Source organism: Sinocyclocheilus anshuiensis, unplaced genomic scaffold (assembly GCF_001515605.1).
Source record: "Sinocyclocheilus anshuiensis isolate Anshui unplaced genomic scaffold, SAMN03320099.WGS_v1.1 scaffold238, whole genome shotgun sequence".
NCBI lineage: Eukaryota > Metazoa > Chordata > Actinopteri > Cypriniformes > Cyprinidae > Sinocyclocheilus > Sinocyclocheilus anshuiensis.
This window is the reverse complement of record NW_015547674.1, coordinates 805,726-816,966: the sequence shown is the minus strand read 5'-3', so window position 1 is coordinate 816,966 and position 11,241 is coordinate 805,726. Positions and strand designations below refer to the sequence as shown.

The window sequence follows — 11,241 nt, the reverse complement described above, 5'->3', positions numbered from 1 at the left end:
ATTAGCAAATGGTTCCTTATATTAGTACTTAACCTAAAAATATAACTTATATAGCTTTTGTCATTAAATAAGTCAATATATGAGGTAATCAGTTCATAAATCTAAACCTAAATAGACATTTTCTGTTTCTCTAAATCAAAAAAAAGCCTGATATATGCTTTTAAAAACACAATTTCAGTTTAGGGATGTAGAGCTATAAGCATATGGTAAACAATCTTTGACATCCCTTTTACTGGCGGTGAAAGTCTATTGACCAGTGTGTCTGTCCAGAGCACATGGCCAAACATGTGTAACAGTCTTAAGTCTCATGTTTCATGATAAATTATATGTCTTTTGGCATTTTGTGGCTGGAAGAACCTTTAAGTAACACCATCCCTTTGGCAACCTCCTCACAATCAGAGGCAAGCAGTGTGCATAGAGTGGATACGTCTTAAGAAGGTTCCCAAATGCTTTTGTCTCTAATTCTCTTCATCAGAAGATTAGACAACTGTATCTTTTTCACGGAGACAACGTTGGTGTCAGTCTAGTTCAGACTGTAGAGCTTATGACTGGAAAGGCTCATCTTCTACATTGGGGGAACCACAAGGCCTGTCATTGCTGGAAACGAAGGGAAAAATAAAAGAGGTTATATTCAATAACAGTAACGTGTAGCTTGTCACACAAGGTTGTAGATACACACGACGATGACGATGAAGGCTCAGATTGTTTAATAATACATAGCTGACAACATAGCTATATCAAAGAGATGATTCAATAAACAGTTACTATGTTATGCCTGCATCGAGTTACTGTTGACACACAAAATATTATACTTGTACATGACATTTAAAGGAAAAGTTCACCCAAAAATGTACTCACCCTCAGTTCATCCGAGATTAGGATGAGTTTGTTTCGTCATCAGGTTTGGAGAAATGTAGCATTGCATCAGTGTCTCAGCAATGGATGCTCTGCAGTGAATGGGTGCCGTCAGAATGAGAGCTGATAAAAACATCACAATAATCCACAAGTAATCCACAGCACTCCAGTCCATCAGTTAAATGCTTCCCCCAGTGAAAAAGTCTTCATATTTGCTTAATCAGATATATTGTCTAATCTCTGCATATTTCTCTCTTGACTCAGATGAGACAACTTTGTCACTGGAGAAAGCAATATTATTGTTACAGGACTTTACCGGAAGCAACGGTTTAAAGATAAAAACATCTTAATGATGGATTTGTTTCTTACAAACACGCAGCTTTTGTCTTTAACTGATGGACTGGAGTGGTGTGGATTACTTGTGGATTATTGTGATGTTTTTATCATCTGTTTGGACTCTCATTCTGACGGCACCCATTCACTGCAGAGCATCCATTGATGAGACACTGATGCAATGCTACATTTCTACAAACCTGATGAAGAAACAAACTCATCTTCATCTCGGATGGACCTGAGGATGAGTAAATTATCAGCAAATTTTCATTTTTGGGTGAACTTTTCCTTTAATCAGTACAGTATCCAAACAGAATTTGGAAAGTTGAAAGTAAATAATTTATGATTAGTAATTTATAAAAAACTTTGGTAACACTTTATTTTAGGGTCGCTTATTAGCATGCATATTACTAGAATATTAGCCATTTATTAGTAGTAATTAAGCACATATTAATGTCTTATTCTACATCCCTAATCCTACCCAATAACTACCTTACTAACTATTAATACGCAGCAAATTAGGAATTTGTTGAGGGAAAAGTTGTAGTTAATAGTGAATAAGTGTTCCCTATTCTAAAGTGTTACCAAAACCTTTTATGGAAAACTAAAGAGCTGAGGGTCTACAGGAGCATTTTTGGAAATGTTATAAGGAAGATCTGTGAACAACAGTCGTACCTCTAAAGCTGGGGCCTCCTGAGGTGTGGCAGACAGGTGATGGAGAACCCTGTGGTCTCAGGACAGGAGCAAAGGCACTTTTTTGTTTGGTCGAGGATGGGAAAGATGTGAAGGACAAGAGGGAGGATGAGGAACTGGAGCCTGGTACAGTGGGGCTAGAGGGCATGACTGAAAAAAAGAGTGTTTTGATTAGAACAAAAGACTTCTTTGATTGTCAAAATGCATACTGTATTTTCAGCAGAAGCAACTGTGAGTAAAAGACAACAAAGCTGAAACTCACTAGCATAAGGAGAGCTGTTTGGGGAGGCACTGTTAAAGCCAGGTGAGCCTGAAACACCCAGACTACTCATGGGCACTGCCCCGTAACTCACATTCATGCCTCCATTGGATCCATAGCAGGACTGCTGAGGGGTCGATGCTGAAGGGTAGCCCCGCAGGGACAAACCGCTTGGGTTGCGGGTGTAACCTTGAATAAAAACAGGAGAAATCACAATACTAACACAGCCGGTCGGTCAGGGGCAGTCGTGGCCTAATGGTTAGAGAGTGAGACTTGTAACCCAAATTAAACACAAGGAAAAACATGTTTAATTAAATAGCACATTAACTTTGTCAATTAGTTACACAAAAAAAGTAGTTAAACTGAAGTTATATAAAATGGGCAATTTCACTGAACGTTTACTTCAACAATAGCATTTAAATGGCATGAAAAATGTGAGCATTTATTTTAAGACTTATGGAAATAAATGGAAAAAAAGCAAAATTATTGGAGATTGGAAATCATCTAAACGTTAAATCTGATATCATTTATTCATATATTTTTAATTAATTAAAGGGATGTCATAGCATAAATTCTGACTATGAATTCAGATTAATTGTATAAGCCTATGCATTAATGTATTATCATTCAATAGGTTATGGTAAATAATTAAGATGTTTGAATGCAGTTATTTGATAATATCTCAGTTATTTCTAACAATTAAATAAGAACACAACAAAATAACCTCTGCTTCTATTCTGGAGGTTACAACATAAACCTTTAATATTCAGCATAACATAAATTCAAGGATTATTATAATCCAAGGGTGATTGATCGTATTTCAACTTTGTTATTGAAGTAATTTTATTTGAGAGTATTTTTATTTTGCAAAACTTACTTATAATACCCCTCCACATTAAAAAGAACCAAGTTCTTTTGCGCTTTCTTAAGTAAAATTTAAAAGGTTGTACTTTACTGGATTATTTCTTTATTATGGTATCTGTGCTTTTATTCAAGTACTTGATTTGTACACTTTGTCCGGCACTACTATTATTACTATTTAAAAAAAAAAACATTCAACTCTTAAAACTGTTCAAATGGAATAAGTCTCACAAAGGTTGGTGTTCATATGAAAAGTCAAGCATAACCATTCTAATAAATGTGTTGAGATGAGATTCAGACTTCTGAATCGTAGGGTACTTGTCTGACGGTCCTAACCTTGGCTGCTGGTTTGCCCAGGTTCTCCAATGCTTACAGCCAGCTGTGTGGGATAAGAGCTGAGGCCCATGACGCTGCCATGGACCGGGGAACTCGGCATGGCCTGCAGCTGACTGTGAGGTCGTGGCACGCTGTACAAAGCCTCGGATATATCTGCAGCCCGTTTCAGCAACATGTCCTGCACCAACACAATATCAAAGAAATGTTTTGGTGCACAGCAGGAAAAACTATTGGGTGATATGACTCATGTTAAAGGGATAGTTTACCTAAAAATTATCATTAATTCCTCACCCTCAAGTTGATAAACAAAAGAAGATATTTTGAAGAATGTTGGTAACCAAGCAGTTGACGGTAGCCATTGACTTATATAGTATTGAAAGTCAATGGCTACCATGAACTGTTTGGTTATCAACATTCTTCCAAATATCTTCTTTTATAATCAAAAGAATAAAGAAACTCACACACGTTTGGAACAACTTGAGGGTCAGCAAATGATGACAGAATTTTCATTTTTGAGTGCACTATCCCTTTAAGTAATTAAATATGTGTTGTTAGAACTGGAAACATGTAGCTATAAACTTACAAATAAGCTAATTTGTTTCATTGACCAAATTTCTTTGCTTCCACTGAAGCACAAATGATGCACTATGGAATATTTTTTTTTATTTTATGTTGAATAATATTCATCTTGAGATCATCAAGGAAAACTTGTGAAACAGGGGAACTAAATTTAAAAACAAATCATGGAATTAATGTTTTCAGAAGTCTTTTAGTTCAGTTATTACCCAAACTGCTGTGCTGATAATGTCTCGTGAAATGAAAGAAAAAATGAATGTGTTAAATAAAAGCATCTGAGACATTTGGACTCCATTGTATGTTTAACGCATACAATATTTGCTTCCCATGCCACAGACAGTATTCTATATCTACTGCACTTCAGTGGTTACCTGATTGCTGGTGGTATTTCCATAGAGTGATTCAACAACTTCTGCTGCTCTTTTAAGTAACATTTCCTAAGACAGAGAAAATCAATGTCAGAGAGAGTAAAAAATGTATTAACGGTTATATGCATGTAGCAGCATTTACTAACCTTTGCCAATTTTTCGGGGTCACCAGGATGTCGAGGAATCAGCTTTTGAAGTCTCTGGAAGCCGTAGTCAATAGTTGGCTCATTCAGCGCTAGAGATAATCATACTAAGTGAGAATCCATTTGTCTTTATAACATCCCTCTACATATTCCACTGTCTGCATAAATCCCATTGTATGTAGTTCATAAAACGGAATCAGGTCAGGAAACGGAAACACTCTCGTCCTCAGTATTATTATTAGTCTTGTGTACACAAATTGTTAAAGATGAAGTATGTCTTCTTCACTAGTGGCACCAAACAGAATTTGAAAAATGTGACCCTGCAGCACAAAAGCAGTCTTAAGTCGCTGGGGTATATTTGTAGCAATAGCCAACAATACATTGTATGGGTCAAAATTATACATTTTTCTTTTATGCCAAAAATCATTAGGATATTAAGTAAAGATCATGTTCCATGAAGATATTTTGTAAATTTCCTACCGTAAATATATCAAAACTTAATTATTGATTAGTAATATGCATTGCTAAGAACTTCATTTGAACAACTTTAAAGATGATTTTCTCAATATTTAGATTTTTTTTTGCACCCTCAGATTCCAGATCTTCAAATAGTTGTATCTCAGCCAAATATTGTCCTATCAATGGAGAGCTTATTTATTCAGCTTTCAGATGATGCAGAAATCTCAATTTCCAAAAATTGACCCTTGTGACTGGTTTTGTGCTCCAGGGTCACAAATAATAATTGTTTCCAAAAAGTTCTTCCAAGCTCTCTGCCATTTTGCATTGTTCAGCCAAACTCCAAACTTCTATCGGATGAGCCAGAAGATGACAAACATAGCAATGTTTTGGTGTTCTGAAAGCGGCAAAGAGCCACAGTGCTTCCACTCTTGAAGAAGTCAGTCTACAAACTGAACATGGGACATTAAACATGGAGAGGAACTAGTTTAATAATACACGCTTTGTCTGGGTTTGTGTTCACCTGTATAAATGAAGCGGCCCGGGGTTCCTTTACAGAACTGCTTAGATTTGTAAGACAGTGTGACTTCTATAACCCCTGGAATGTGTCGAGGAGGAGTTTGAACTCGGATTGCATGAGGAGTGATTAACTGCAGGAATAATGACAAGCTCTGAAGGTTAATTGTTACAGGCTGTTGGTACTCAAACTTAAGATATTACAAAAGCTTTCCTTATTGCAAGTCAAAGCTTGCTTCGATATACACTACCAATGCATACCTCGCTCCACACTAGCATGCTCCCGAACACCACCTGCAGACCGTCGAAGAAGTTTTCCCCGATCACAATCACCATAGCCCCGCCTGTAGTCCAGCCTTCACTGGGGCTGATGGCTTTGATACAGGGAGCAGCTGTAGTGGAGAAACACAAAAATGAAAATGGCATTAAAGATGCATGAAATTATTACTCGGGGTCTAAGAAGCATCCCTCAGTGACCACAGAGCTATTCTACTCTTTCAAGAGCACAAGCTCATTTTCCAACTTCGTGGTTAAAACCTTCCTCCCCTTGTATATAACTGTGGATTAATGCAAACCTCTTCTTTTTTTAATGTCATTTCAATGCCATTACTTGTGAATCTCACCATATTCCATGCAAGTCTCCACCATCTCGTTCGAATCCGTTCTACGAGAGCGGCGTCCGTGTTTGGAGTTGTTGTGCACAAACATGTTGTCAGAAATGGCTAGGACGGGACCGTCCACACTGACTGTAGTGGACAGAACCACCTATTGGAATGCAAAGAAAGATTTATTGATAACAAAAAGAGTTTGAAGGAGGAGATTCATGTAGTACTTTAAAAACTCCTTAAATTATATCATTGCAGTGTCATCTTTAGAAACTTCTACTGCTGCTGATTTAAAATGCACAGTTTTATAGCTCTGGCTGAATCATTTGTGAGCCTGCAGCACAAAAGCAGTCTTAAGTCGCTGGGGTATATTTGTAGCAATAGCCAACAATACATTGTATGGGTCAAAATTATCCATTTTTCTTTTATGCCAAAAATCATTAGGATATTAAGTAAAGATCATGTTCCATGAAGATATTTTGTAAATTTCCTACCGCAAATATATCAAAACTTAATTTTTGATTAGTAATATGCATTGCTAAGAACTTAATTTGGACAACTTTAAAGATGATTTTCCTCAATATTTAGATTTTTTTGCACCCTCAGATTCCAGATTTCAAATATTGTCCTATCCTAACAAACCATACATCAATGGAAAGCTTATTTATTCAGCTTTCAGATGATGCATAAATCTCAATTTTGAAAAATTTACCCTTGTGACTGGTTTTGTGCTCCAGGGTCAACTTTATTCTTTTCCTAATAATCTCATTTACACTCTCACTCTTTTTCCCATCTTTCCATCTGATTTATGCCATCACTTTTTCTTCTTTTTATCAGCGGACAAAAGTATCCAGATCTCAGTTTTACTTTAAAAAATATGCAGTATGTACATTACTTGCCACATTGATGACTTTTGTTCATCCTGACATCTCATATAGGAACTAAATTCATATATTCATAAGCCGTTATTGTACTATTGACTTTTAAACATGGAGTCAGAGTTGCATTACTTATTGCTGCCATAGCTTTGGATAAAATAATTTTTTCAACATGTTTAGAAATGATCAGTAGCTGCTTGGGTTCATCATTCATCTTGCACAACGAAAGTCTCGACCAAAAAGGCATCAATGAATTTGACGTGATTTCTCCTGATGGTTAAAAAAACATTGACAAGCTCATATATCACATCATGTATGCCCATTATTAAAAACCTACTTGACATCCAATGTGGCCTTTCAAACTCAGACACATTTCCAAAAATACTGTTTTAAGTGGGTTTCAAACCACATACTAATGTGGATTCAATTGGATGTTAATATAAAGAATCAGAGATGAACAAAGTTAATATAATATGATGCAACTGAGAATATCAGTGCTCGCATGTGCAAAAGACTGCAGAGCTAAAGACACAACACATAGAAATGTGGGATAGAAATGAGGGATGCTGCAAAGACGCTCCAAAAGAAGAAATGTCACACTCCATTACATTCCATATGTAAATAAATGCACAAAAATTAATAAGGAAGGACAGCATGGAAATGAAGAGTGAGGGAGGAAATGTCAGATAGTTGCTCCAGTAGTGAAAGACAAGAGGGAGGAAGTAGAGCAGGAGGGTCCCCAGTGAGCACTTCCTGGGTCACAGAGCCTGACCTTTCCCATCTGGAGCCCATCACTCAACTTCCTGAAGCACCTTGGCTGATTTCCTGATGATCCTTGCTTCTTCAGCTTTTTTTTATTTAATTCTGATCACTCCCTCTCTCTTATGAGATATTGTATTTAAACACTTAATATAAATCACACACTCTGTTCATCTAAAACTACATGGAGACACAATCGGCCCCAGAAGAACTGCTGTATATGTTACCAGAAATACATGAGAAAAGCTACCACTAAACTGCAAACAAAACCTATTCTTAATATTTAGAGTATTTGTCTTGTTTTGCAGTAAAAAAAAAAATCCTTAAGAAATTTTTTCAGTGTCTTGAATATACAGTTGTTTTGTCTTGTTCAATCTTTAAAAGAAAAAGATACACTGTTTTAAGGATGCTTGTGTGTTTTTACTGGAAATAAAACTAGATTTTTTTTCTTCAGCAAAAAGGAATAAAGTCTGTGGGTTCTACAACATCTCTGCATTTTGCGAAATCATTTTTTTTGCATATGCATGATCGATACCTGAAATCTTCTCATGTCTCGGGGGTTCCCTGCTGTCTTCAGACAATTTTGATTGCACTTTAGGAAAAACTTCAAGAAAAATCTATGGGAAACACACACAAAGAAACAGACAAACTGTAAGCCACATAAGTTTAATTCAAGGAAGGAATGGCCTGCTTCATTTAGTCTAACACAAACAAACACATGTCTATCTACTTTTAAAACGGAGGAGAAAACACTTCCCATATTGTTTGAATGAAATTGTTGGAAAGTGCGTGCATGAGTGAACTGTCTGAATGAATCAAACTGAATTGCAAACAAACGTTTGCAAACCAGTTCGTTAGATTACATCAAAAGTGTCTAGATGGCGCAGGCTGATACTTAACTTAACTGATGATATTCTTAGCACTAAACGACTTGTCACAAGCTGATTGGTTCACGTTGTTCACGTACATTTAAATGGCTGATTAGCATTCGTTTGAGCATTGTAGCACGCTTTCAGAGTTCTCTGAAAACCCTCCACCTCCAACAGCTCCACCTGTATAGATCTGCGGGGTTATTTTATATGCTATTTGTGCAGCAGCAGTATGTCTTAAATACTCACAGCACCGTATCGGCTTATGTATTGGCAGTAGCAAGTTCCTGTACTTGCTTGCAGCAGCAGCAGCAACAAAAATCTACAAATACAGCAGTAACCAACAGCAGCAGCAGCATAGCAGATCTATTCCGCCAAGACCAAATACATTAATATAGTCATATCCATCACCATGCTAAAATCTTCCGAGAGTTGTCATGATTGAACTATATTTAAACTTTGAATTCAACTAAAGTAGGCCTACATATTTCACAGATCATCATGACACAGATCTATTCTCTTAATAAACAATCTTTTGTTGCTGCCTGGAAACTTTTTTGACACAGAACCCATCCTTTCCCTTTTCACTTTAACTACATGATAAACATTTGAGCCCTTAATGAAATCATAGAGCACAGCTGCAAGCAGGCAAATGAAAGCACATTGGCCACGCAGCATTAGCATGCATTAGTCACTCCCCCACTCACTTAGCATGCAAATCTCTAAGCCTCACTGCCTCGCACCTTCTGCCGTGGATCCATTCACTGCATCATAATTACACCCATCTTGCATAATTAATTAGGACTCCTGGAAAACCTTGCAACTTTAGCACAACACCCATCCGCCTCTGTTGTGTCATAAGGAAAAGTTTAATAATAACAATGTAAGTTTTGCACTGTTGTGATATTTAGGTTAACTAGAGTAAGGTCTTCACAGTGGACCAGTGATACATATTTGGAACTAAATTGATTAAAAAATAATCAAAATTCACTGGGAAAATTGTAAATGCTACAGCTTTTCATTCAAAAAAAAAGTTTTATAAAAAACAACAACTCTTATTCATTGACATATAGGTAGGTTATGTGAAATTATTCCATAAATAAATATTTGGATATTTGATGAGTAACTATATAGTTAGTTGAGTAACCAAAAATTAAATGCACTACCGTATACTAAATTCTGGACAAACTGGATTAAAATGTGTCAAATAACATCAAAAGAATAGTATTTATTTGAAATATAAATCTTTTGTAACATTATAAAGATCTTTACTGTCACTTTTGATCAATTTAAGTGCATCCTCGCTGAATATTAATTTCCTTTTTTTCTCCCTAAACTTTTAAATTGTAGTGAATCACAGTTTCCACAAAAATATTAAATAGCCAAAACTTTTTTCAACATTCATAATAATATTAAATGTTTCTGAAGTACCAAATCAGCATATTAGAATGATTTCTGAAAGTCTATCTATCTATCCATCTATCCATCTATCCATCTATCGATCTATCTATCGATCTATCTATCCATCTATCCATCTATCCATCCATCGATCCATCGATCCATCGATCGATCTATCGATCTATCGATCTATCTATCGATCTGTCTATCCATCTATCCATCTATCGATCGATCCATCGATCCATCGATCCATCTATTCCATCCATCCATCTATCTATCTATCCATCGATCCATCTATCCATCTATCGATCGATCCATCTATCCATCTATCGATCCATCGATCCATCGATCCATCTATCCATCTATCCATCTATCCATCTATCCATCTATCGATCGATCTATCGATCTATCGATCCATCGATCCATCTATCCATCTATCCATCTATCGATTGATCTATCGATCTATCTATGATCTATCGATCTATCTATCGATTCTATCTATCATCTATCTATCTATTGATCTATCGATCGATCTATCGATCCATCGATCCATCTATCGATCTATCGATCCATCTATCATCTATCTATCTATCTATCTATCGATCTATCGATCCATCGATCCATCTATTGATCTATCGATCTATCGATCTATCTATCGATCTATCTATCTATCTATCGATCGATCGATCTATCGATCTATCGATCGATCGATCGATAGATCGATAGATCGATCGATCGATCGATAGATCGATAGATCGATCGATCGATCGATAGATCGATAGATCGATCGATCGATCGATAGATCGATAGATCGATCGATCGATCGATAGATCGATAGATCGATCGATCGATCGATAGATCGATAGATCGATCGATCGATCGATAGATCGATAGATCGATCGATCGATCGATAGATCGATAGATCGATCGATCGATCGATAGATCGATAGATCGATCGATCGATCGATAGATCGATAGATCGATCGATCGATCGATAGATCGATAGATCGATCGATCGATCGATAGATCGATAGATCGATCGATCGATCGATAGATCGATAGATCGATCGATCGATCGATAGATCGATAGATCGATCGATCGATCGATCTATCGATCCATCGATCCATCTATCGATCTATCGATGTATCGATCTATCTATCGATCGGTCTATCGGTCTATCGGTCTATCCGTCTATCCATCTATCCATCGATCCATCGGTCTATCCGTCTATCCGTCTATCCATCTATCCATCTATCTATCGATCTATCAATCTATCTATCTATCGATCGATCTATCTATCTATCTATCTATCTATCTATCTATCGATCCATCGAT

At 36.6% G+C, this 11,241-nt stretch overlaps 1 protein-coding gene across 1 annotated transcript in view; it reads right to left on the bottom strand.

Annotated features, from left to right (window-relative positions):
• Window positions 1–484: 484 nt before the first annotated feature.
• Window positions 485–11,241, bottom strand: part of LOC107702885 (transcription factor COE2-like) — a 20,652-nt gene continuing 9,895 nt past the window's right edge. Inside the window, exons 6-15 of the mRNA XM_016505326.1 lie at window positions 8,174–8,255; window positions 6,020–6,161; window positions 5,658–5,788; window positions 5,404–5,530; window positions 4,428–4,516; window positions 4,285–4,350; window positions 3,338–3,515; window positions 2,144–2,329; window positions 1,864–2,031; window positions 485–597 (exon numbers count right to left, since the gene is read on the bottom strand). Coding sequence (XP_016360812.1) covers window positions 566–597; window positions 1,864–2,031; window positions 2,144–2,329; window positions 3,338–3,515; window positions 4,285–4,350; window positions 4,428–4,516; window positions 5,404–5,530; window positions 5,658–5,788; window positions 6,020–6,161; window positions 8,174–8,255 — 1,201 coding nt within the window. The 3' untranslated portion in view covers window positions 485–565. The remainder of the gene's footprint in view (window positions 598–1,863; window positions 2,032–2,143; window positions 2,330–3,337; window positions 3,516–4,284; window positions 4,351–4,427; window positions 4,517–5,403; window positions 5,531–5,657; window positions 5,789–6,019; window positions 6,162–8,173; window positions 8,256–11,241) is intronic.